Source organism: Galeopterus variegatus, unplaced genomic scaffold, assembly GCF_000696425.1.
Source record: "Galeopterus variegatus unplaced genomic scaffold, G_variegatus-3.0.2 Scaffold196, whole genome shotgun sequence".
In the NCBI taxonomy this organism is placed as follows: Eukaryota; Metazoa; Chordata; class Mammalia; order Dermoptera; family Cynocephalidae; genus Galeopterus; species Galeopterus variegatus.
Window position 1 is genome coordinate 26,779 of NW_007726307.1, and position 26,419 is coordinate 53,197.

General features: G+C 50.6%; 1 protein-coding gene across 1 annotated transcript in view; it reads left to right on the plus strand.

Moving 5' to 3' along the window:
• Window positions 1-26,419, plus strand: part of ACAD9 (acyl-CoA dehydrogenase family, member 9) — a 44,524-nt gene extending 18,105 nt beyond the window's left edge. The window contains exons 3-18 of the mRNA XM_008565183.1: window positions 2,524-2,625; window positions 6,337-6,443; window positions 7,493-7,593; window positions 8,517-8,595; window positions 9,697-9,871; window positions 12,304-12,377; window positions 16,438-16,513; window positions 17,995-18,065; window positions 18,456-18,575; window positions 19,811-19,939; window positions 21,952-22,031; window positions 22,665-22,791; window positions 23,043-23,120; window positions 23,707-23,835; window positions 24,521-24,593; window positions 25,846-26,419. Of these exons, the coding sequence (XP_008563405.1) occupies window positions 2,524-2,625; window positions 6,337-6,443; window positions 7,493-7,593; window positions 8,517-8,595; window positions 9,697-9,871; window positions 12,304-12,377; window positions 16,438-16,513; window positions 17,995-18,065; window positions 18,456-18,575; window positions 19,811-19,939; window positions 21,952-22,031; window positions 22,665-22,791; window positions 23,043-23,120; window positions 23,707-23,835; window positions 24,521-24,593; window positions 25,846-25,946 (1,622 nt within the window). The 3' untranslated portion in view covers window positions 25,947-26,419. The remainder of the gene's footprint in view (window positions 1-2,523; window positions 2,626-6,336; window positions 6,444-7,492; window positions 7,594-8,516; window positions 8,596-9,696; window positions 9,872-12,303; window positions 12,378-16,437; window positions 16,514-17,994; window positions 18,066-18,455; window positions 18,576-19,810; window positions 19,940-21,951; window positions 22,032-22,664; window positions 22,792-23,042; window positions 23,121-23,706; window positions 23,836-24,520; window positions 24,594-25,845) is intronic.

Sequence of the window (26,419 nt, forward strand, 5' to 3'; positions counted from 1 at the left end):
CTTGGGAAGCGCGGCGGCGCTCCCGCCCGAGGGTTTGGATCCCACATGCAGACCGGTTCCCGCTCACTGGCTGAGCGAGGCGCGGGAGCAACGCCGAGGGTTGCGATTCCGTTGCCGGTCCCCAGTCCGGTGCGGGGGCAACACTGAGGGTTGTGATCCATTGCCGGACACGGAAAAAGACAAAAAAATATATATATATATTATTGTTGATTTAGTTGGGTTTAAATCTATCCTCTAGCTGTTTTATTTGTCCTATCCTTTATTCCCTTTTTTCTCTTTTTTTCCCTTCTTTTATATTAATGGAATATTTTTTATTATTCCATTTTATCTCATTTGTTGGCTTATTAGTTGTACCTCTTTTGTTTTTAAGTGGCTGTTTTAGAGTTTACAATATATGTCTTATCAAAGTCTGTCTTCAGGTAATATTATATCATGTCATGTATAGGATAAGAACCTACAATGTTTTTGTTTTCCTGTCCTGTGTGCTTCTGTTTCGTACTATCTTATTTCTACATTTATTATAAATCCTGCTGTACCTTGTTATTTTTCTTTTCTTTAATGTAGTAAAATATGCATAACATAAAACTTACCATTATAATCCTGGTAAGTGTACAATTCATGGCATCGAGTCCATTCAGTGTGTTGTGTGGCCATCACCGATGTTTCCAGAACTTGCTCATCATGCAATTATTTTTCTTTAGACTGTTGATTTATCATTTAGTCACAGTAGAAACAGGAACAATGATTTTGCGGTCACCCATTTACTTGCTGACATTAACGATTTCCACGCTCTTTGGTTAGAACCAGGTTTCCTTTTTGTGCCATCCCTGGTCTGTGGGAAAGACTTATTCCACATTTGCTGCCGTGCAGCTCTACAGGGGATGAACATTCCCACCGTCTGCTTGTCTGAGAAAGTCCATTTCGTCAAAAAGATTCTGTGTGGACAATATCTTCCTTTCAGCCCTTCAATGGGCTGCTCCTCTCTCCTGACTTTGCATTGTTTGTGACAAGACGTCTGCTGCCTTTTTATCTTTGTTCCTCGGCACACAGTGTTTCTTTCATCTCTGGCTGCTCTTAAGTGGTTTCAGGGAAATTGATTATCATGCAGTATAGTTTTCTGCAAATTTCTTTTGCTTGGAGTTCTTTGAGCTTCTTGACTCTGTGTTTATATTATTTATTGAATTTGGATAAAGATTTGTGCCCCCATACGACAGAATATTGAACAACAGAAATTCATGAAGAGTTTAATACGTGCAACGACACAGATGAATCTGGAAATCATGCTGGGTGAAAGAAGCCAGACCAAAATCTACATGCTGCATGAATACATTTATATAAAACTTAAAAATACAAACTAATCTATAGATACAAAGGAGACTTAGGGCCAGTCCATGGCTCACTTGCGAGAGTGTGGTGCTGATGGCACCAAGGCCAAGGGTTCGGATCCCTATATAGGGATGGCCGGTTAGCTCTCTTGGGAGAGTGTGATGCTGACAACACCAAGTCAAGGGTTAAGATCCCGTTACCGGTCATCTTTTTAAAAAAAATTAAATAAAAAGGAGGTTTGTGGGTGCCCAGAGATAGAGGTGGATAGAAAGATTGATCACTTAGGGGCTCCAAGAGACCTTTGGCAGAAAAGGAAATGTTTTCTTACTGATTGTCATGATATTTTCATGGATAAACACATGTCAGAATTCAACAAATTACACGCTTTAAATATGTGCAGGTTGTGAAACACAAATTACATCAATAAAGATGTAAACAGATTAAAATGAGGGGTTTGGACTGCATTTGGGGAATTCCTAGTTCCCAAAACAGACATTCATAAGTGTTTGCAGACATTCGTAAGTGCAGGTTACGGTGATTTTAACAGTTTGTCGTAGTGATGACGTTTACTCTGCAGCACTTCAGAAGAGCATTTTGACTTGATGCATATGAAGTGCACAATTGCAGTCCTGACGTCAGTGATCATTGACTCTTGCTCCAGTACATGTGAGTGTGGGGCGCGAATGAATGAATTGCTGTTACATAGTGTCAGTTGTCATCAGAACCTGTGGGCTATGGTGAAAGCCATGGTTTCTGAAAGTGAGAGAGATCTAGGCTCAGATGCCGCCTAGAGGTGGCTATCTAGCCTGACATGTCATTGCAGTGCTGGGAGTTGCATGCATACGCTTTCATTTTCTGGAAAGCACTGGTAATTTAAAAAATCAAGTTTAGTGAACCTACAGAAAAATTTATACCTCATCAGTGTGTAATCTGCTGCCTTTTTATACAACAAGCATGTGTGTACCTGGTACCCAGATGAGGAAACAGAATACCACCCAGCACTGGTTTCTTTGAAAATACAATTCTTGCTGGACTGATTACATAAAATCAAACAAATGCTGAATGACCATGAGTAGACTTTCAGTGTTGAAAAATTTCTGACACTGGGATTATATACTATACAAAAATTTTTCTGTTTACTTATATTATACAAACATAGTTTAGATTTTGTTTAATCAAAATATTTCTTCTTGACAGTGGACTCTCGAAAAATTGACCAGGAGGGAAAAATCCCAGAGGAAACTTTAGAGAAGTTGAAGAGCCTGGGGCTTTTTGGTATGCAGGTTCCAGAAGAATATGGTAAGTTGAGGTAACAACCACCCACCTGGTTTGGCTCTTAAGAAAGCACTCTATATTTGTGCATAAAAAGGGTGAACTTTAAATGCAGTATATATAAGGTTTAGTTGAAAAACCACTGGAATGAATGACGGCATCCATTGTGGGCTAAATATGGGGTGGCTGGTTTGGGATGGGGTGGGAGTGTGAACTGACTGAGGGAACTGTGGGAGGAAGAGCTGTCTTTCCTGAAATGGAAAAGGACCACTGCACTGTGTGTGTGCTCTCCGGGTTCCTATGGGCAGTTGAGGGGAGGATATCAACAGAGATCAACTATGCTGTCATCTCCCTGGGAAGCCCTTAGTCTCCTGGGCAAAGAAACTGCTCCTAGAGCAGCGAGCAGTTGATGTTGGCAGGACCACAGTATGGGGTGAGCTCAGGCTTCAGGGCCTACCAGGTCTGGCTTCTTGTCCTCACACAAAGGGATAAGGCAGGTGGGCTGGCTGCTGGAGGGCACAGGGCACACCGAGGTGGGAGATTTGACAGTGGGAACCTTCCGGCAGGGTCCTTTGTCCTTTGGACAGCCCCCATAATTCTTTGAGCATTGCAGTGATGTATTTAGCTCCCAGTGAAAGGCCTCCTCAGGATCCCAGTGTCATTCTGCCTCATTGGAGTTGGCCAGTCACTACAGCTTGCCTCTTTTGCCTAATCTAGAGTTGGTCATCTAAATTTTGTAGAGGGCCAGCCAGTTAGCTCACTTGGTTAGAGCATGGTGTTGATAACAGCAAGGTCAAGGGTTCTGGTCTCCTTACTGGCCAGCTGCCAAATAAAAAAAAAATTCTGTAGAGATTTCTTACTGGCCAGCCACCAATAAATAAATAAATTCTGTAGAGATTATGGGGACAGGCAAGAAGATGGGGAAGGGAGCGGGGGGGTAGAAAATGTTTCACAGGGATTGGACAGTCATGTATACACATATACACACGCACGCTGATTATTTTACTCTTGGGCACTTTGACATTTGATTGTTGACTCTAGGCTCCACAGCTCTTAACCTGCATGTCCTCTGAGCCTCTGCTGGTGTTGCCTGCGCACATATACACACGCACGCTGATTATTTTACTCTTGGGCACTTTGACATTTGATTGTGACTCTAGGCTCCACAGCTCTTAACCTGCATGTCCTCTGAGCCTCTGCTGGTGTTGCCTGCACGTTTGATCAACTCAGGGTCTTGAGGTTTAGGGGAGATGGCAATTGGTAGTGCTTTAAGGGTTGGCTGTATTTTGTGGCTGTGAGCTGGTCTCTTGGAGATTCAGTGTTTTGGGCATTTTTCCAGCCATGCCATGAGTTAGGTTTTGCATAGCAAGCCATGGAAACCAGGAGCTTCTCTTGGTGTTCTGTCTCTCTGCCGGGTTTGTCTCCAGAGACTAAAGTTGGACCTACCATCCCCTTGGCAAAGGGGGGTGGCCTTGAAGTCTGTAGAATGAGTTCCTGCCGGTGTTCCGCCTGCAGCTGGTCCAGTCTGAGACAAACTGTGAAAATTAAGGACAAATTAGTGATGCCTGATTTCCTTGATTCTGAGGCATATTTTAAGCGATGGAGTCTCATTTTATATGTGTGTTTCTTGCAGTGTTGTAAGCTGTTAAATGATATCTCTCAACATCCATCCCATGAAATAACCTCCCACCACATTTCTAAGCATGTAAGAATTTCCCTATCTCTGCAGAAGACCTGAAATAATTCTTGATGCTGCTACCTCTAGTAGTGGGATGCGGCCACACAGGCCCCTATGGGGGAGTTATGCCTCCTGTGCTTCTTTACACAAATGGCCATCTGCAGCCCCCATGTGAGGTGGTAGAGAGACCGAGATTTGCCCTCCTTGTACCTGACAGGCAGCAGGGCACTCTCACTGTCACATGTGGGCCACAGTGTAGAAAGCAGGCAGGTGGGGCCCGGAGCAGTGGATGGCCTGATCTGTTTGTCATCAGCTTGTTGAATAAATAAATGTTTGGAGAAAACAGAAATAGCAGAAGAAAGCTGCTAGACATAGCCAGGTTGGTAATATGAGTAGTATATGTTTCCCCTTCAATAACATTTTAAAATCACTTTTTTAAAATCCCTTCTTGATTGATGGAAAGTCCTCGTTCCCCTGAGCAGTTTCTGGGAGAAATGGAGGTACAGCCTCATTCCTGCTTTTGCATTTCTTGCAGTCGGCTCAGGGGGTGTGTGTGGTGGGGGTGCTGGTGTGAGACTTCAACTCTCTGTCCCTGATTTTGGCTTTATATCTTACTCTGATTTGAAAATGCTCTCTCTTTCATGAGATGATAATGGTCATGTTGCCTTTTTTTAAAAACCCTCCTTGGGAAATTAAGGCAACACTAACCTTAGGTTCATGCCGCCCAAATTTTCTCAGTCTGGAGCATGCTGAAGACTGTTTGGAATCCCCCATGCTGGCAAACCAGGGCCTCTCTGCTGATCAAGCTGCACCTCCTTCCCCTAGTGCCCAGCCTGCCACCCAGGGCCTGCAGTGCACAGTTCCCTCTGGCTCGCAGCTCCTCCCCCACCTGCAGTCTCTGTCCACCTGTCCCCTGCCCTCACGTCATTGCCATCTCCCCCGTGATGTTAGTGATACTGGGGGGGGGGGGGGGGGGGGGTTTTTTTTTTTTTTTTTTTTTAGGCCTGCAGTGCACAGTTCCCTCTGGCTCGCAGCTCCTCCCCCACCTGCAGTCTCTGTCCATCTGTCCCCTGCCCTCACGTCATTGCCATCTCCCCCGTGATGTTAGTGATACTGGGGGGGGGGGGGGGGGGGGTTTTTTTTTTTTTTTTTTTTTTTAAACAGGCAAAACTGACCTCAGTGTTTGAAAGGAGTAAAAGCAAAAGTGTTTTGGTAGAAACAGAGTCAGAGTGGGTGTAGAAAGGGGGTAACAGGGGGTGCTTGGTGCAGAGCCCTGGCCTTCCCTGAGGCCCCTACACCAAGCTCAGGGGACTGCATGGCCAGGCAGGAATGCCTTTTCTTTCTGTGTCTGTGAATGATGCCCTCTGCTGGCGGGCTGTGCACCTATACCTCTGAGTTCAGGGCCCGGCTCTGCTCTTTGTTCAGCTATACATAAGTTCAGTGGGATTTTTGGTTTTTTAATCCTTTTGTCTTTTTATTCCTAGAGCATCAATTCCCACAAGGGAACCTTTGACAATGGAGACATTTTTGGTTGTCAAAGTGGTGGGGTTGCTACTGTCATGTAGTGGGTAAAGGCCAAGGATGCTGCCAGACATCCTACAGTGCACAGGACAGACCCCACCACAGAGAATGATTCATCCCAAAATGTTAAAGAGTGCCAAGGCAGAGAAGCCCTGTCCTAGAGTCCAGTAGCTACTGGGCAATGGGAAAATCTATAGCTGTTGAGTTTATAGAGATCTACATCTGTCATAGGAGATATTCGCAACATACTAAATGATTCAATGTGTGTATAGGTATCTTTATCTTAAAAATATATATCTACATATGCTTGTATGCCTAGAAAAAGTCTGAAAGGGTGCACCCAAAAATGCTCTCTCTGGTTGATAAGAGTATGGGTGATTTTTGTTTTCTTTGTACCTTTCTATACTGTGATTTCTTTTTTTAAAAGGTGATCTAGTGTTACTTTATAATAAAAAAGAAAACAAAAACAATGAGGCTGTTTGCCTTAGTGGGAGGAATCTGAGGCTGGACTGGGGTTAATGCTGGTCCATCTCTCCTAGGCGGCCTGGGCCTCTCCAACACCATGTACGCACGACTAGGGGAGATCATCGGCCTGGACGCGTCAATCGCTGTGACCCTGGCAGCACACCAGGCTATTGGCCTCAAGGTCAAGTGTTTCCTGTTTCTGTTTGGTGCCTTCTGAAGGTCTTCTGGAGTCACACGGTGGCATGGAAGCAGGAGGTTTGCTCACTTTTACGAGAAGTGAATCAGACCCACTATCTCAGGGTCTTGGAAGAGAGCGAGCCCAGGCTGCACTTGCAGTCCCACCTGCAGTTCCCTCACTCTGGCCACACCTACAGCGCTCAGTCCTTGCACACGCTGGCTCCACTTGGTCCACACACGCAGTGGCCCTGGGGTCATGCTATTCCTTCCCTGCGAATCCTCCTATCCCCATCACCTTTGACTCATCCTTCAAGGCCCAGGTCAGATGCCTTTGCCTCGGGCAGGAAGTGAGCCTCCCTCCCGAGCTCCTGTGTCACTTGGCCCCGAGCGTGTCCCCTGCTGTTTGTGCACGTGCCTTCTTCACCCACTGGGCTTGGAGCATCTTAGAGTAGGTCCACAGTCACACAGCTCTTAGTGACAATACTTGGCTTATTTCTGCTCAACACAGACATCAAAGAGAGCTGAGTGAGCGCCATGCTTAGCACCACTCCCAGAGAGCACATGCATTCACTGCAGTCATTTAGTAAAGACAGGCTTATCCCCTTGGCACTGACTGAGGAGGGGGCAGATGGCTCTGACATTGATACACATCTTCTTTGTGCAAGGTGTGGCTCTTGCCCCCTGTGTCTTCACATTTCACATCCAGACCATCCTGCCAGTGGGTGGGAGTGTCCCCAGCCCATAGATGACAAGATGGAGGCTCGGACAAGGGACATTCCTTGCTCTAGGCCACCAGGCCAGGAAACAGAGCAGCTGTGATGAAAATCTCAGCTCTGACTCCAAAGCTCTGCAGGCTACTGTCCTGGCACTTGTACCCTAAGGTGGTCCCTCTGCAGCTTGGCTCCCATGTACTGCCTGAGGCTGCCCACTCTGAGCTTGTGCTGTCTTCTCTTGTCTGGAGTAAATGTCTTCCTCAGCAGGAGACTATTGCACAAGCGCATCTCACACTCTCTTTTCCCCCACAGCTGAAATTGGTCTGTGTGTTTGGTTTAGGGGATCATCTTGGCCGGCAGTGAGGAGCAGAAGGCCAAGTACTTGCCCAGGCTGGCGTCGGGAGAGCACATTGCAGCCTTCTGCCTTACGGAGCCAGCCAGGTCTGCCCCCGTGCCAGGTGGCATTTTTGAAGGTTCACTAGGACAGGGCTGTTGTTTTTGTTGAGTAGATGACTTTTATTACCTGAAGTCTTTCAAATTTCAGCTTAGTAATCTTTCAGCTTACCTGAAATCTGCCAAAGAATCAACTCAGCAGCTGTTCTTGGAGGTTCTCTTACCTTGACCTTATCTCTCTGTTCCAGTGAGACTTACAAATGAGATAATGTACCTGACAGCCCCTATTAAATAAATTTTGTGGTTTATAACACACCTTGACAAAAAAGAATGCACTCAGGCTTCAAAGCACCTTTTTTGTGGGGTGGGTGGTACTATCCCCACGTACAGATTAGGAACTAAGGTTCGGTGAGGTTGTGTGATTAGCCTGAGGTCACACAGCTAGGATGGAGTAGGGCTAGGGTAGAACTTGGAACTTTTTATAGCAGGTCTGTCACTTGGACCATGCTCCATCCTGCTTCCCATTGTCCAGGAGCCTGGGAACGGTCATCTCTCCTAGGGTGCCCCGAACGAATCCCTACAGCAGTTCAGATGAGCCCATTTGGAATACACATTTCCATGCTTAAACCATGCTCAGGTTGTTTTCACGGCCACTTTTTTACCTGCTGCATTGAAGCAGGGGTCAGCCAAATCCGGCCCCTGATCTTTTTTGTAAATGAAATTTTATTGGAACATACCCATGTCTTTACAGATTGTCTACAACTGCTTCCATGTTTCAGCAGCAGAGTTACAAGGTGACTCAGACATCCTGTAGCTTGGAAAGCTGGATATATTTACTATCTGACCCTTTATTTAAGAAGTTTGCCAACCGCTGAATCGAAGTATTAAACACCTCCATTTTCAGGCCCCCAAACCAGTCTTGTTTGTTCACAGTGTTATTCTCCCTTGATCACATCTTTCTGTGTCTGCAGTGGGAGTGATGCAGCCTCCATCCGGACCAGAGCCACGCCGAGTGCAGACGGGAAGCACTTTGTCCTCAGTGGCTCCAAGGTATGGCCATGCCCTCCCTGCCCAGCCTTCAGCCCCCTGAGGGAGGCTTTCCACACACCAGGAGTTGTAAAGGGCGCACACGTCATCTCTCTCCACCCACTGGGTAGATGCCACTCTTCTTTTTCAGAAGAAGAAACAGGCTCAAAGACTTGCCTGGTTCAGAGAATTGTTCAGGTTCAGAGATTTGCCTGGGTCCTGCATCCCTTCAGTGGCAGAGCCAGGATTGGAACCAAGGTGTCTAGCTCCCAGGCAGTGTCCTTAAGTAGTACCAACTACCTCCTTGAGCTGCTTTTATGTGTTTGTTTCTGAGGGTTTTTTTGTTACCCAGAATTTCAGACATATTCAGAAGCTTGCCTGTGCCTGGCGCCCAGCGTCAACGGTCACTCGCTCACAGCGGCCATGTTCCTTCCATCGGCGCCACCACCTCTGGACTGCGTCCACAATAGTTTCAGCACTTGTCTCTAAAAGACAGGACTATTTTTCACACAAACAAAGCCATGATACCATGATTGCATGGAATGAGTTGATAATGCCTTAGTTTCTTACTATCTGGTCAGCAGATTCCTCTGGTTGTCTCCTGCCTTTCTTTTTAACAGTTTTTTTGCTTGATTGAAAATGCAGATAAGTTCCCTGCAGTCTGTTGAGCAGTCCCTTTAATTTTCCCTCTCCTCTTCCTCTTTCCTTTCCTCCCTCCCCCTTCTTTTTTTTTTATTTCTCATTTCTTAACTGACCAAGAAAATAGTGTACATATTTAATGTACGTGTACAATGTGATGTTTTGATAGATGCATATCTTGTGAAATGATTAAATAAATCCCTTCTTTCTTGAAGAAACCCAGTCATCTGGCAATAAAGCCTGTACTATCCTGGCACTGGTGACTGTCTCCTCCTCCACCCCCTGGGCCCAGCCCCCTGTGTCTCTTGGGAATATTCTTGCTCTGGGGACACTGGGTTGAGTCCCATCCTCTGTTCGGTGCAGACTGGGCTCCTGCAGAACCAAGTACTTTGTATGTCTGGCCTGAAGTTTGACGGGCAAAGATAGAGCTGAGGGGTGTCGCTTAGGAGTTTGATTTTCTGCAAAGTCCTTTCTTGTTCTCCTCAGGTCTGGATCACCAATGGAGGACTGGCCAATATTTTTACCGTGTTTGCAAAGACTGAGGTTGTTGATTCCGATGGCTCGGTAAAAGACAAAATCACAGCATTCATAGTAGAAAGAGACTTTGGTGGAGTCACTAATGGGAAACCTGAAGATAAGTTAGGCATTCGGGGCTCCAACAGTAAGTAGCGTGTGTGTGTGTGTGTGTGAGAGAGAGAGAGAGAGAGAGATCAGACCCTCTGCTCTATCCAAATATCAAGATAAAATGAAATTTATATAGTTTTGATTGCACTTAAACATTTAAGCAAAATCAAATTAAGAATGCCATAAAAGACCCGTCTGTGGTGATGCAGTTGAGTGCGATCAGACCCTCTGCTCTATCCAAATATCAAGATAAAATGAAATTTATATAGTTTTGATTGCACTTAAACTTTTAAGCAAAATCAAATTAAGAATGCCATAAAAGACCCGTCTGTGGTGATGCAGTTGAGTGCCTTGAAATTAACTCATGAGTTCCACAGACAGCGACTGTGCTCCTTTCAGTGCAGTGAGCGCTGGTAATTTCAAGGTGAGGACACCATTGGCACGCTCAGCCTTGTGGGGAGGCTCCAAGAAGGGGAGGGTCGTGGGGTGTCCTAGGTGAACATTCCGTGACAAAACACCATGTCTTTCTTTCCCGGAACCTCCACCTACCTGCCCAGGCCCACCTGTAGTCCCTGGTCGGTGCTCAGTTCACTTGAGGCTGGTGTCCTGTCAGATGTTGTCCTCAGCCTGCCCACTGCTGCCATGAGTCCCCACACGCTCTGCCTTTTAGGTCTCCTGGTTCAGATCTCAGAGTGACCATATTGGGACTGTAGGCCACCGTTGGCACCTCCAGGCCGACTTCTGTGTGCCACCTCATCTTTGGGGACCCCACGTTCTGGATGGTGGCATTTGCCATGCCAACTCCTTGGGCCAGGGGATCAAAGGGCCCAGGCTATAACCTGAGCCCCACCACTTAGAAGTGTGTGGCCTTGAACGAGCTGGTTTACTTTTCTGCACTTCAGTTTCTTCAGCTGAAGGAAAGGGGATAACAACCCGCCTTGTGAAAACACAGCAGTATTAACTGCTGCTCTTAGTATCACCACTGCGACTCTGCTGTGCAGTGAGGGCACAGAGCATGCGCAGTATCTTTAAGATGCTGAAGAGCTTGGCAGGTTGATGGGGAGAGAGGTGGAAGGATGGAGCTGGGTGGCCACCACCAAGCATCACTGCAGGGGTCTGGTCCACACTGAAGCCTGGGTGGGGGGTACCCACTGGTGTCGTGCAGCAGCCCCTTGAGAGAGGGCCAAATAGCTCAAAGACCAGAGAGGCAGGCAGGGTCCTCCTCATGCCCAGCAGCCTGTAAAGGAACAGGAGCCTTTGGGAGGAGGGCCTGGTCCTGCAGCCCATGTGCTACGAGCCTTCAATACAACCCAGCAGCCAGAGAGACAGTGATTTCATCGCTTTCAAGCTGTTGGAGCATGGCTGTAATAGTAGAGTGAAAGATCGGCAGACCCAGGTCACCCACACCTGGCTTGGCTATTCTGGAGCCATGACCATCTCTATCCTGAGCCTCTCCTTGCTCCACTGTAAATTGCCAGGAGTTGTGAATTTATGTAACATAACATGCAAAACCACATTGTTACAGAAAATATGGTACAGAAGCCCCTGTTCCTTCCCAGCCTCTGCTGTCACCGTGCCACTCTTACTGCTCCCTGGCTGCATCTCATTCACACCGACCTCATCTCTGTTCCTCCAGCATGCTAAGGCTCACAGCAGCAAGCATCTTGTTTTCTCTCAGTCCGTGGGGGCCCGAGCAGCCTGCTCCAGGATGTGGGTGGGGTTTGGGTCTGCCCTGTGTTTTCTTTACCATCCTGGGGCATATTCTCCTTGTAGCAGATCACAAGCACCAGGGGGCCAAGTCAGACCCCATAAGCAAATTTAAGGCCTCAGGGCCAGCTGCATTCCACTGGCCACTGCAAGTCACATGGTCATACCCAGCATCCGCAAGCAGGGACAGGATGGGCAGCAGGTGCTCCAGGGGTGTGGTTGTGTTAGAGTTAAGAATTGGAACCAATAATCCCATCTGCCCTGAGACCGTAGGAAATGCTGGTACATCTACCTTGATTGTTCTGTCTTTGGCACTTTATATGACTGGCTCTTTCTCATCTTTAAACTTCTACCAAATGTCACATTAGAAAAGTCTGACTTAGAGACTGGCTGGTTAGCTCAGTTGTGGTTAGAGCACAGTGTTGATGACATCAAGGTCAAGGGTTCAGATCCCTGTACCAGCCAGCTGCTTTAAAAAAAAAAAAAGTCTGACTTAGCCCTTAATAAAAATATTATCTGTCCATTCTAACCCATCTCTCTCCATCACTGTTCCCTATTTATGTCATCTGTAGCACTGACCACAATATTGTTTCATCTTGTTTATAGTTGGTCTCCCTAACCAAAGTACAAGCCCCACAAAGATAGGAACTTTGTCTTTCTGAACCGTCTGACCACATGTTGGATGAGTGAGTTGCATGCCAGTGAATCAGTGTAGAGTGGTTTGCATTTGTCACACAAGGTCTTAAATGTCATTTGTTTCAGCTTGTGAAGTCCATTTTGAAAACACCAGGGTGCCCATTGAGAACGTTCTTGGAGAAGTTGGAGGTGGGTTTAAGGTGAGTTGCCAGCCGCAGCCCCTGTGCGTGGTGTGCAGTTTCAGTGTGGCTGGTTAGCCCCAGCTTTCTGTCCCATCCCTGCACGTAGCAGACCAGCCTGGGCTTGGCTGGTGACTGTGCGAGGTTCTTGGTTGGGAAATTGGCTCACTCCTAGAAGAGGGAGTTTTTGGTTAGGATTGGGAATCTTCCTTCATCTCCAAGGCCTTGATAAGAGACAGGTTCTCTCCCCAGCAGGTGGAAGCAAGCGGGCCAGTCGGCTCTGGAAGAAGCTCAGGTTCTGCAAATGCACAGCCCTGGCCTTGAGTCCCTGCTCTATAATTCATACAGTGTAAAATTCACCATTTTAAAATGTGCACATCAGTGGTTTTTAGTCTGTTTACTGTGTTGTGCAGCTATTAGCTGTCTAATTCCAGAACATTTCCATCACCCCAAAAAGACATGTTGTACCTTCCAGTTCCCACTGGCCCCGTCCCCTCACAGCCACAGTTTCACTTTGTGTCTCTGTGGATGCGCCTGTTCTGAATATTTCACATAAATGCAGTCATAGACAGTGTGAGATCTTTTTTGGCTGTCTTCTTTCATGTACTTAACATTTTCAGGGTTCATCTGCGTTGTAGCATGTAGAGTACTTCATTCCTTTTTATGGCCAAATAATATTCCATTGTATGCAGAGACCACATTTTGTTTATCCATCTGTCAGTTGATGGACATTTGGGTGGTTTCCACTTTTTGGCTGTTACCAGTAAAGCTTCTATGACCATTCATGTTTAAGGTTTGCATGGACAAATATTCTCAGTTCTTGGGTAAATACATAGAATTGCTGGGTCATGTGGCGACCGCATGTTTAACTTTCAGAAAATCTGCCAATGGCTGCACTGTTTCATATTCCCACCAGCAGCATGTGAGGTTCCATTTTCTCCACATCCTTGACAACACTTGTTATTGTCCATTTTTAAAATTACAGTCATCCTACTGGGTGTGAAGTGGTATCTTACTGTGTGGATTTAATCTGCATTTCTGTAATGACTTATGTTCAGTGTCTTTCCATGTGCTTATTGGCTGTTTGTATATCTTCTTTGAAGAAGTATCTTTTCATATCCTTTGCCCATTTTTAAATTGGGCTATTCTTCCTTTTATTGTTGCCCTGCCCTAATTTACAAGTATCTTCGCCCAGGGGAGCCCCACCCCCCTTGGCTGTGAAGCAGGGATCAGAGTAATCTCTCCCTTCCCTCCTGGGGTGTTAAGAGAATCAGAAAAGACATTGGCCAAAGCTCTTGGCACCTGAGGCTGCTCAGTGGAAGTAGAACAGAGGGCTGGAGGGGCGGAAGGGCAGACACATAGCAAGCTGTGTCTGTTCACAGTTTGTTTATTATGTGTGTAACCCAGCTGTTATATACAGATTGGAAAATGTAGACAGAGGAAAAAATTAAATCACCTGAAGCCCATCCCAAGAGAGTTGCCAGGGTTCACATTTTTGGTGCTTATCTTTCTCGATCTTTTAAATATGCACCACTTAAATATTTTGTGTGTGTTGTTTATTATAGCCTATAGCCTGCGTTTTTCACTCATCAGTAAATCATGGCAATCTGTTTGTGCTAGTAAATACGTATTAATGATGTCTGGTGTGGCACAGTATTTCTTTGTACTTTGTACCGTATTTAGTGTCATCAGATCACTGGTACTGGGCATTTAACATGTCTTCCCTTCTTCCTTGTTCAGAGCCACGTTGCATGGCATGTATCCATGTACGTATCCTTGCACACTTGTCTATTTCCTGAGTTTAAATACCACCGGTAAGATTATTGGATCAGAGGGTGTGACCATTTGGTTCTTAATCCATGCTGCCGAGTTGCCTGTTGGGAAGTTGGGCCAGCGTCTGCGCCCTCCAGCAGGGCTGAGAATGCCTCTTTCCCTATCCTTCTCAACACTGTTTTTTTTTTTTTTTAATTTTTGCCATTGTGATGGGTGAAAAATGATAGTTGTTTTAACATGCAAAGGAAAATAGATTTCCAAAGTTGTTTTATTTTTTTTGGTTCTAGTGGGATTGTTTGCCAGTTAGCCTGGATACTAAAAAGTCTAATACACTGGAGTGATCCCAGAGATCACACAACGATGAGAGGCCCAGTGAAAACTGAGTGGGCTGATGCAGGATGAAAGTAAGGACTTTTCCCTTTGGAGTGGTCAAAAGATGTTATGAAAAGTCAGACCTCTTAAGATGGAGAGACTGACAGGTAGGGAGTTGAATGTTGCTGTTGGGAAAACTAAGATCTGGAATGTAGTTGTGGGTACTGGAGAAAGAAACCATGTTGTGGTAGAGAAGGTGACACACCACACAGGTACCGAGCAGGCTGGGGGAGAGGCCCCAGGGCTAAGGAGAGGACTAATGTTTGGGCACAAGACCCTCTTCAGATATGGCAAAACCTATCCGGTCTTTGATCCTTTGAGTAATAAGCCTAGTGCCAAACCCTTTTTTTATTTAAATGAAGTTAACAAACTATGAAGGGGCCGTGAACTGAGTTTTATTCATAAACTATGGGCTGGCTTTTGAAAGAGGGAGAGGGAATAAATGCAGGAGAATTCAGTCCTCTGGCAGGTCGAAAGAGGCCAGTGTCATTGAGTGTCCCAAGACCCAGGAAGTCTGGAGCTGGAGAGGTTAGAGGGAATGGGGCCCTCACTGCTCCTCAGGCCCTGGGGAGGAGGCAGGGAGGGACCCCATTTCTACAGGTGGGATTTGAATCTCACACTGTGGCAGGACTTAACCAAGCCCCCTTCCCCAACCAGTGCTGGGGGCTAGGCCAACACTAGGGACCTTGTCTCTGAGTTTCCCAGCTGTCTCAGATGAGAGCGGGTATCAGCGCTGGCCCCTCCCAGTCATCTGGAGCAGTTGTTTCCAGCCGCTCCAAGCCCCAAGGACCTGCTGTTTCACCACAGGGTCTGCTCTGAGATTCTCCCATTTGGGTTATTTAACAATCATCAATTCAAATTCTGTTGCATGTTTTATTAATCCAAGTCACACACAATCAAGCATTTAGTAAAAATACGATTGAAGTCGAGCTTTTAGGTATAGAGTTCACAGCCTTCTTCGCTGCCCACGGGCCTGCACCCTGCCTTTGGAGACTCCTGATGGGCTATCTAGGGCTTGGGGTCAGAACTGCCCTTTAGGTAGCCCCAGGGCTTTGCACATGTCCATCCTCTGCCTGGGGTGACTTCCTCCCTGGCTGGCCTGGCAGACCCAACTCGGTGTGTCCTGGGCAAAGGCTTTGCTGCCCAGAATCTGCTCTCCCCACATCACAAGTTGCCCCTGGACCCACACTGTCCCTTCAGCCCCTGTCACACCACTGACCACCTGCTGCTGACCAACTGGCTCTTTGTCTCTGAGCCCTTTCTGGCCTGTCAGGGGAAGCGTCCATGAATCTAGAAAACTAGTGCATTGTGGCTACCAGGGTGTGTGTCTGCCCCTCATTCAAGCTGCTCACTCCCTGTGTTAAGTGGGAAGATAGAGAAGCCGACAGAGCCATCGTGGCATTACTAAAGGAATGTGGCCAGCTCACGGGGGTCCTCTCAGCCTGAGGGGCTGGTTCAGGGGCAAGTGCGTGGGCTTGGATGCAGGTGGACCCTCGGTGTGGGCTCTCGGAAGGGGCTCTTCTCCACTCTGCACCTCAAGTTCTTTATCCCTGAAACATTGTTGGGAAAATGCAGGTAGCTTGCAGCGTGTACCCCACAAATCTTCGTTTCTACTTCCTTCTCCTGAGGACCAAGAGAATTGCATGGTCCTTTGGAATGATGTGCGCGGTGGCTTTTTGTGGGTGCAGGGAGGTGGCCGCAAGGATGTTTGTGGGAGCTGCTGCCGTGACCAAATCACCTTGCTTTGAAGTGTGGTGACTGTGCTTTCTCCCAGCCCAAAGGAAGGCAGGATGGCTAACCTGACCAGGATGCTGGCACAGAATTTTCCAGAGACTTGCCTTTTGTTTTTGAGAAAGCCTCTGGAGAACATAGACTGGCGCTGTGTGGTTTGTGCCTCTGCATCCTTCAGCACCCTGGGCTCTCCCCATCCCTGCAGGTGGCCATGAACATCCTCAACAGTGGGCGATTCAGCATGGGCAGCGCTGTGGCTGGGATGCTCAAGAAATTGATCGGTAGGTGAGTTGGGCACCGGAGCCCTTCGCAGCAGTCTTGCCCCCGCTACCCCCACTGCAGCCCGGATGCTCTGCTGTTTCACCAGGGCAGGCCAGGCCACACTAGGCCCCCTGGACAGACGGTCCAGCTCAGGGTCAGCATCAGGCTTTATATTTCAACGTTCCTCTGTTTTACCTGCACACAAAGGATGGGGGCGGGGGGAGCAGACGTTCTGTCAGAGGTAGAAAAGGGTTGCAGCTCTGACCAGTGAGAACAGAGCTGCTTAGTGGACATCAGGCCATGAGCCCCGCACCAAAGAGACATCAGCTGTTCTCCTCACAGGGTCCCCGTCTTGTAGGTGCCTCTCTACTATGAGTGAGGAGTGGGGTCGGGTTTGGAACTCATCCCTCGGCCTCTGAATCTTCCCTTTGCTCTTTTCTGTTAGGACACCTGAAATGTAACTTTTCCTTTGCCAGTGAACTTGGCCCTATAACCACCTTAGCTGTTTGGAAGTGATGGCAGGGAAGTGGGGGTGCTAAGGACAGCACACTCCCGAGTGCTTGGTGAAGTCCCTCTTTGGTACCAGGCTCTGGCCTGGCCTCTCAGAGTTCAGGGTAGGGTGGGCACACGACGGCTTTGTTTTGGGTTCTTCTTTCCATTTTCTAGGTGAGGAGACTGAGGCTCAGAGAGGGCAAGGGATTTGCCCAAGGCCCTGCACCTGGACCTGAAACTCACCCTGTCAGGCTCTAAGCTCAGGGCTCCTCTCACTTTGCCGTGCTCCTTGCAAGACCTCTGCTTCCCCGTCTGGAGGACTCCTCCGTGGAAGAGCTTCACGGGGGCTCTTAGGGTCAGGCTGGCCCCCAAAGGATGCAGGACCCCTGATGAGATCCCACAGTGCAGAAACACGTGCACGTGGGGGCCTGTCGACTTCTAAGCATTTGGAAATCATGGGCTGCAGCCAGGGCTGGGGATGCTAATGCCTGGGCGGGAGGCCCTGTCACAGGGCTTTCAGAGCTCAACCCAAATTCACAGCTACTCATCTTGAAGCCCTGGGCCTGAATTTTCAAACCAGGCTGCCGCTCCTGCTTTGGTCATGGACACCTGTGACAGGTGTGGGCCTGCCCCCACCTTTGTCTGGGTGCTCTGTGCACCCAGCTTTGTGCTCAGCACCTCCACGTTCTGTCTGATTTCATCTTCATAGCGACTCTGTGAAGCGGGTGGTGGTGTTCAGGGAGGTGAAGCACTTGACCTGGGCCACCAGGATTCAGATCCACATCTGACTGAACTCCACATGCAGGCACCACGAGGAGTGGACAGTCCTGTCTCTGAGCCACATAAGCCTGGAAAGTGGGGCTCTGTCTTTCAGGGCGTTTGGTCTCAGCAGACACATTTCTCCTAGTTCCTGCCTGAACGTTTGAAGGGTGATGATGACAGCCTTAGGACATCATTTTTGGGCAGCCAGAAACATCTGGTTCTTTTTAACAACTCTGCTCTTCTTCAGAAATGACTGCTGAATATGCCTGCACAAGGAGACAGTTCAACAAAAATCTCAGTGAATTTGGATTAATTCAGGTACTAGTGGCTATGAGTACCGTGTTTGTTGATTTTGCTGTGTGGACATGAAACGTGGGCTTGTTTGGTGTCTGCTGGAGACTCGTGGTGATTTGGGAAGCAGACTTGGAAAGCTTTATTGACATAGGTCCCTTTTATTAAAGTCTGGGCTTGGTTCTCTTGGGCAATGAGGCTTCTGACTTAATTACCTTCTTTGCTAGTTAGCAGATTCAGTTCTCAGCCCATGCCAATTGCTTTTTTGTTTTTTTATTTTGGGGGGGTTTTTTGGTGGCTGGCCAGTAGGAGGATCCAAACCCTTAACCTTGGTGTTATAACACCACGCTCTGACCAACTGAGCTAACTGGCCACCTGCAGATTGCTTTTTGACTGTGTTTTTCCTGAACCCTCCAGGAGAAGTTTGCACTGATGGCTCAGAAGGCTTATGTAATGGAAAGTATGGCCTACCTTACTGCAGGGATGCTGGACCGACCGGGGTTTCCTGACTGCTCCATGGAGGCGGCAATGGTGAAGGTAATCCCAGCATAACCGGAGAGCTGGCACTGGAGGGAGACTTAAAAGCTCCTTTCAGATCCACAGTGTCACCTGCTGTTTTCCTTGTCTCAGTAGCTTATGGGTCAGTTTGTCACCAACCCTGTGTTCATGGCACACTCTCTGAGTGCAGTGTTTTGGCTGGGCAGCTCCAGGACGCAGCAGCAAAGAACAGGGCCCGGCTGAGTGTTGGCTTGTAGGACCATGCAGTTACTTCCCCGGTGGGGTTTGCGCTGAGTTTCCACCAGTTGATCACTGGTCTATAGCAAAAGGAGAAAATATAGACCATTATCATCACCTCCTATCAGCATAAAACAGCAGCTGGGCATTCTTGGGAAGGACTGTCTCTTTCTGAGTTTACAGCCTCTCCACTTTTTGGTATCAAAACCTCCTATCAGGTGTTTGTTTGAGGTAGATAGTAGAGCTTTCTCTTGCTTTTGTTTTGTTTCGGGGGCTGTCATTTTTTAGCTATGATAAAAAAGATGGCAACCTTGGTTTGGTTCCCTACAATTGTTTTTAAACTGGTCTCTGAAATGGAGCACTTGAGAGAGAAGATGAGAGGTGTGACAGCTTGGAGAGGTGGACGTTCTGGTGTTGGCAGGAAACCTGCCTTGAGGGCTGGGAATGCCGTGCAGCGTTTGAGCAGGTCTTTAGGTGTGGCCTGTGTGCTGGGTGCAACTGCACCCCTTTATCATCTCGTCCTCTCATCACCCTTCAGCAGTAACCACAGACATTAACTGGTGTCTGAGCCAACCCTCTTTCAGATGTGACAGTGTCTCTGTCCCCAAGACAGTGGGGTGGACAGACAGAGATGGGTCATGGTCATGCTGGGCCAGGTGTCTGGGTGTCTGCTCAGTGCAGACAGGGGGTCATAGGCCAAGGGGGCTGCCTGGGAGTGGGTTGGCTTCCTGGAGAAGGTGAGATCTTAAGTGGATTCAAAGAACAAGCATTGACCTTGTGTGGAGGAGGGGTGGAGGAAGGCCCACAGGGGTGAGAGGCCGGGCAGGGGCGCCAGGCAGTGTGGTGGAGGAAGGCAAAGCCCTTGCCTGTGGCAGCCTGGCAGGTCTCTCCCTGGGGCAGTCTCATCCCAAGGCCTGGGCTCCTGCTCAGAGCCAGCCGCTGCTCCATCCCAGCCACAAGCTCCTAGGCATAGGCCCTCCTTTCAGGACGGATTTGGCAGCAACGCCCTGTCTGATCTTGCCCTGGGCCCATGGCAGGTGTTCAGCTCCGAGGGCGCCTGGCAGTGCGTGAGTGAGGCGCTGCAGATCCTCGGGGGCTCAGGCTACATGAGGGACTACCCGTACGAACGCATGCTGCGCGACAGCCGCATCCTCCTCATCTTCGAGGTGAGTGGCCCTGTGCCAGCCATGCTGCTCTCTGCTGGCGTCCCCGTCCTCACCTCTCACCCTCCTGGTCCTAGGAAGTGCTGCTGAGGGCCCAGCGGAGGCCCACCGTGGCCTGGGGATGGCTTATGGTTTCCCTCCCTGGATCCTCTTCATAATCCTACATGAGCCCATTTTGCAGAGGGAGAAATTGAGGCTGAGAGGCCAAGCAGCTCACTCAGGGTCCCACTCTGGAGGACCCTTTCCACTGGCCCACTGCCTCCTGGTAACCCGCTGCTAGTCATCTTTGCTTATGGCTGGGTGTAGTGGGATACACGGTCTTGTAGGAGACCCAGCTTCCAGTCCCAGCTCTGGCTCTGCTTCAAATGCACACCCTCTGGGTCTTGTTTTCCTTCTAAGTAACTTGAGGCAGTTCAGCAAGGTCATTTCTGGGGGCTATCTGAGCCCGGGATGTTTCTCATCCTCTAACTGCTGCCCTCCATGAATTCATAAGTCTAAAGGGTCAGTTCAGTTAGCGTATGCCAGAAGGGGTTGGGGATGGGGATGCTGGGGCCCCAGAGACGACTTTGGGATGGTGTGTTCCGATTGTACGGCATGACTGGCCCGGGAGGACGCTGACACGCAAGTACACGCAAGACAAAGAGGTGAGCGTCCTCCTGGAGAGAGCTGGAGTCTCGTGAAGCACGTGCTCTTGGCCGTCTGGGACAGGAAAGACTTTGATCTGTGTGAGGATAGGGTGATTTGGGCCGAGGGGCAGGGACATAACTGCCAGCAGTACAGGAGTGCAGAGAGTGAGGAAGTCTTTTTGGGAGCAGCAGTCGGTCCTGCTAGGTGGGCCATGCAGGTCATGAAGGAGGAGAGGGGAGGGGGTGCGGCGCGGGATGGGAAGACCAGAAAAGTAGCCAGACTCTGGAGGACCCTGCAGGACAAGCAGAGGAATTTTGCGAGCCATGGGGTTTTTGAGCAGGAGTGATTTGGCTGTATTTGTGTTCTGGGAAGGGTGGGTTGCAGGGACGAGACCAGAGGCCAGGGCGCTCCCAGTGGGAGTGAGGGGATAGACTTGAGCCTGTGGCGAGAAGATGGACAGTATTTGATGATGGGTATGGGGTGTGCAAGAGACAGACCCTAGATGGAGGAGGGCTCACAGGTGAGCCTAAGCAGCTGGTGCGGTCACAGGGGCACCCTCAGGCTCTGGCAGCTGGGTCTTGGCTTCTGGGCTGTGCTGCCCAGTGGAAGGATTCTGTGGCTACTTTTGTCCTCAAGCCTGCTCCACATGTCCTCCTCTCCTTTGGTGGATGGACGGGTGAGGGCCAGCTTGAGAGGACAGAGCCTTTCACTGCCCTGCTGGCCCAGGACTGCTTCTCCAAAGGCCTTAACTTCAGCCAGGGAAGAGGAGGTGGCTCCTCTGTGGCTGGGTGGGGTGGTCAGCAGGTGTTTGGGAAGCCTTTAAGGGCGTGCTCAGAAGGATACAGAGCCTTGGGGGTGCGGCAGATGCTCCTGTGTGGGGATTGTGCTCAGAGCTGGGGGTGGTTCTGCCAGGAGGCCTCCACATGCCCCCTTCCTCTCTTTACTGATCAGGTGCCAGCCTGGTCCTCTGGTGTGCAGTGGGCAGAAGCCCACCGGGCCTCTCAGCATTGGGGCAGAATCATGGGTGGTGAGGAGCTGTGTGCAGCTTCCCTGAGGAAGCTGGCCTCGGCCCAGAGCCAGTGGATGTCTGTCTGGCACTTGCTGTGCCTCGGGCATCAGGATCTCTCACCAGTTGGTTTCCATTTTAAAGAGGAGCCAGGAGTCGGGGTTTGGGGAAAGGAATGACACCCAGTGGGGTGGTCTCAGTGGGAGTTCCCAGCGGGAGGTCCACAGCTGGCTGCTCAGCCCCCACTTGTCCCTCTACATTCCTTGACCCTCGTCACAGCCCTGCTCCATGCAGGTGTGTGGGCGAGCTGTGGCTCGGCCTGCCCAGCACACAGCTGCGCTGCCAATGGGGCAGCCCCTGACTGCTGCACTGCCTGCCACAGGGGACAAACGAAATCCTCCGCATGTACATCGCCCTGACAGGTCTGCAGCATGCCGGCCGCATCCTGACTGAAAGGATCCGGTAGGTGCCTTCCCTCCGTCTGCTCAGAGGCCCCCAACCCCCAGCAGAGGCCTTTCTGGCAGGAGGAAAGGACAGTCTAGGCCGGGGCCCAAGTGTGAGGGCAGGCTGGCCAGCGCGGGGCATGGAAGGCTAGGCATCGGGGTGGGACCCCACCTGTGGGGCACGGGAGAGGACGGATGCCCGGGGAAGCCCTCACTGCCTGGCCTCACAGTCACGCTGCCCTCCTGCCTCGACTCAGAACTCTGTCTCCTTCCCTGGGAGCTCCCACACTGTGGGTGGCTGGATTTTCAGAACCTGAGGAATGAGTGATGACCCTCAAGCTCTGAGCCAGGCTCTGAGGCCACCACAAGACTAGTTTCTCTCTTCTCTACCTTCCTTCCTTTCCTGTTCCCTCCACCTTGGGGCAGAGCAGTCAGAAATCACTGCTAGAGCCCAAGGTCAGATTGCTTTGCAGATTCCTTAACAGGAAACAGCCACCGGGAAGCTGGCTGTGACTAAGGGCTGGCTCAGCCTGCAGCCAGGAGCCCGGGTTGCGCACACTGAGGGAGGGGTGCAGAGCTCAGGGGGCCATGCTGCTGGGCAGTGGGAGCCAGTAGCAGGGCCCTGGGTCACAGGACCATGGACTTCCTGCAGTGAGCTTAAACGGGGCAGAGTGATCACAGTCATGGAGACTGTCAGCCAGAGGATTCGGGATTCCCTGGGCCGAACTGTGGACCTGGGGCTGACAGGCAATCTTGGAGTTGTACACCCCAGTCTTAAGGTGAGTGGGCCCAGCAGGTGTACCCCCCTTTTTGGGGGCCCTCCTGCCAGATATCCCCATCCCAGAAGGGAAAGGACTAGGGGTCTAGGCTTCGCCAGGAAAAGTTGGGGAGCACCAGCTAGTCTGAGGCATCCCAGACGCCCCCACTTCATCTGTGCCCCGAGCCTCAGGGGGTGCACTGTCTAGGTGGGACACGACGGGGCACTGTAGGGGTGAGGTGCTGAGTGAGTCCTGTTTTCTGGCCTAACTAGGACAGTGCCAACAAGCTCGAGGAAAACGTGTATTCCTTTGGCCGGACTGTCGAGATGCTGCTGCTCCGCTTTGGCAAGGTAACCGGGCCCTGCCGGTCTGGGCCCATAACATCCATGAGGCCATTTTCTTCCAAGCATCCATTTTTGGAACTTGGTCTAGAACTTTCAGAAATCTTGACCACCATGGAGGGATGGGGCCCGGAGTTCAGGCTGGCTGTCTGCCTGTCCTGGGGCCACTCAGTTACTCGAGTGGGAAGCCCTGCTGCGTGAGTTGCCTACGATGTTCTCCCACGCACCTTCCAGGTGAAGAGAGGCTCCCTGGAATCAGGAGAGGTGTCCCTGACTGGGGCCAGAACCTAGGGATCTGATCTGTGGGGCAGGGCCCTTGTAGCTGAAGGTGACTTTAAGCAGCTAAGCACCAGCCTGTGGCCTTGGCTGAGTTTCTGGGACCTGGTGGTGTCTCGATGCCTGCCTGCGGGGAACAGAGGGAAGGGAAGCCGCCGGCAGCTGAGCCAGCCTCTCTGCTCAGATGGACGAGCCTTCTTGACACCACTTTACCGAGGTTCCTGAAGGGGGAACTGAAAGACAGGCGACATGGCCCAGGGGAGGGGAGAAGTGGGGTGGCCCTAGGTAGCCAGTCTCCACTCTGAGCCTATGTCCCCAGACCATCGTGGAAGAGCAGCTGGTGATGAAGCGTGTGGCCAACATCCTCATCAACCTGTACGGCATGACGGCCGTGCTTTCACGGGCCAGCCGCTCCATCCGCACTGGGCTGCAGAACCACGACCATGAGGTGAGCCTGCCGCCGCATACAGCTGGCTTGCCTGCTTCTGTCCCGCGGCTCTTTGATGGGGACAGAGTTGGTGTTGCCCTGTCAGGAATCCCAGAAGGGAGGGGCTGGGTGGATCGACATCTGCAGTGGTCACTGAGAGGCTGGGTCTCGGGGGTGCAAGCAGCCGCTGTCCGGACAGGCTGGTGGGGATCCCATGCCATGGCTGTGGGGGTGTCCGTGCTGCTCAGGAGGCAGGGCCACTCCCTTTTGTCTTTTTCCTAGGAGGACAAGGGGTGGTGAGAGACAGGGGTCCTGACCTAGTGCCATCACCCTGCCTGCCTTCCCCCACTGAGGGGGGGCCCCATACATGACTCACCCTGCTGGAGGGAGGCGGGTGCAGTCATGAGCACTTGCTGAGCGCTGGCTTTTCACACACACTGTCCCAAAGTAGCCTGTGGACACCAGGGTTATGATGTCTGCCTCACAGGGCAGGAAACTGAGGCTCAGATGCTGATGCCCTTGGCCTTGGGAACAGACCTTGTTTGGGTCAGGGCTGGAATTAGAACCCAAGACTGTGTGACTTCTGAGCCAGGCCTTCTGACCCTTGCCAGGCTGCCCAGCTTGGCTGACAGAGAGGGATCCTTGAAGCTCAGAGGTAAAGTCTCCAGGGCTCTCAAGTTTTCCTTTCTGACCTTGGGTCTGGCAGGTTCTGTTGGCCAACATGTTCTGCGTGGAAGCTTATTTCCAGAACCTCTTCAGCCTAGCTCAGCTGGACAAGTGTAAGTGGGACAGCTGGGGGAGGGGAATGGCCCAATCCCAGGCTCCCGGAGCCTGCGGCCGCTCACAAACCTCCGCTGTGAGTGAGGGCCGGGGCTTACCCACAGCCGTGCCTGGCAGGCAGGACACCTGCAGGCAGAGACCTGCCACGGCCGCCGCAGGGGGAGCAAGCACAGCCCTCGTCCCCTCATGCCAGGCCCTGCTGGTGTCTGCCCCGTGTCTGGTCACATTCTTGAGGCTGCCTGGGGAGAGCTCACCGAGGAGGGTGACATCATACCTGTACCCACCTCTCATGCCTCTGCACCCAGCCAGAATGGTGTGCTGTGTTCTGCAGGTGTCCTGGGCCCTAGAGGACATGGGCACTTTGCTCGTGTGCTCAGCTGGTCAGTGGGCTCCCTCTCCCATGGCTATGTGACCACATCCTGGAACTCCCAGCTCAGAGTCTACTTCTTCTGACCCTTCAGTCCTGTTGGACTGGAGGCTCTGGCTCAATGTCCCCTGCAGAGCCCAGTCCTGTCATCCACCAGTGGTGAAGAGGCCATAGCCCCATGGCATTTGCCAAGGAGAGTGGCATCTGATTTTGTGTGGCTGCTGGTTCTGGGGGTTGGCCCAGGCACCCCCCGCGGTGCTGACAGGACTATTATATGCTGTGCAGGGTGATGAAATGGTTTCTCCACCAAGAGGTTGGAATCGCAAATAAGCTGTTTACTGAGCAAGTGCCTTCTCCCCACTGCTACCCCACAAGGTCTGGGGTTTTTGTTTTTTTTTTTTTTTGTCTTTTGTCTTTTTTCCGTGTCCGGCAACGGATCGCAACCCTCAGTGTTGCCCCCGTACCGGACCGGGGACCGGCAACGGGATCACAACCCTCGGTGTTGCTCCCGCGTGTTGCTCCCGCGTGTTGCTCCCGCGCCTCGCTCAGCCAGTGAGCGGGAACCGGTCTGTATGTGGGATCCGAACCCTCGGGCGGGAGCGCCGCCGCGCTTCCCAAGCGGTGCACTATCCAGTGCGCCACCGGGCCGGCCCATGGTCTGGGGTTTTTAGAGAACAACAGGATGAGCCCTTTGTTATTCAGAATGAATATCCCTGTCTCTACCTGCAGCCCAGAATCACTTCCTGGGGGATGGAGGAGGGGGTCACCTTCAGAACTGCTTCGCAGTGGGTGGGGCTGACTTTGTGGAAAAATGCCCGCTTTAGCTGTATTTGTATCATCACAGTGCAGAGAGATCGCCTGTCTACTCTCTTTTTTCCTCCCAGATGCTCCAGAAAACCTAGATGAGCAGATTAAGAAAGTGTCCCAACAGATCCTTGAGAAGCGAGCTTACATCTGTGCCCACCCTCTGGACAGGACGTCCTGAGGCAGGGGGACAGTGTTCCCTGCTGCCACCTGCCCCCAGGCCACAGCTCATTGGTACACAACTCTTACTCTCCTTTCAGAAGGTGGAGAACTTGGGGTTATCAGTTGAGCCATTTCTTCCCAGCCTGTACTCAAGGGCTTTCTCCTCACCTGAGGGAGTCTTTTCTAGGGTGTGCCCTGCAGGCACTGAGACAGAGTGGAATGGCTGGTGCCTGGAATGTGCAGGGATTCTGGCACTCGAGGAGACACTGTGGTGGAGACTGGGGCTTGTGCTGTTGCCTCTGTGGCATGAGGCTGGCAGAGACCTGTTTCAGGCATGGATGGTCATTTCTACTAGACCACATCCCTAAGAAACAGCTTAAAAGCCACATACATGTCACTCATTTAATCCAGAAGCAAAATGCACTGAAAACATGTACCAGGAACCACTGAGCAAAAAAGAATAAAATGTCACAATTTGTGTGCATTCTTCTA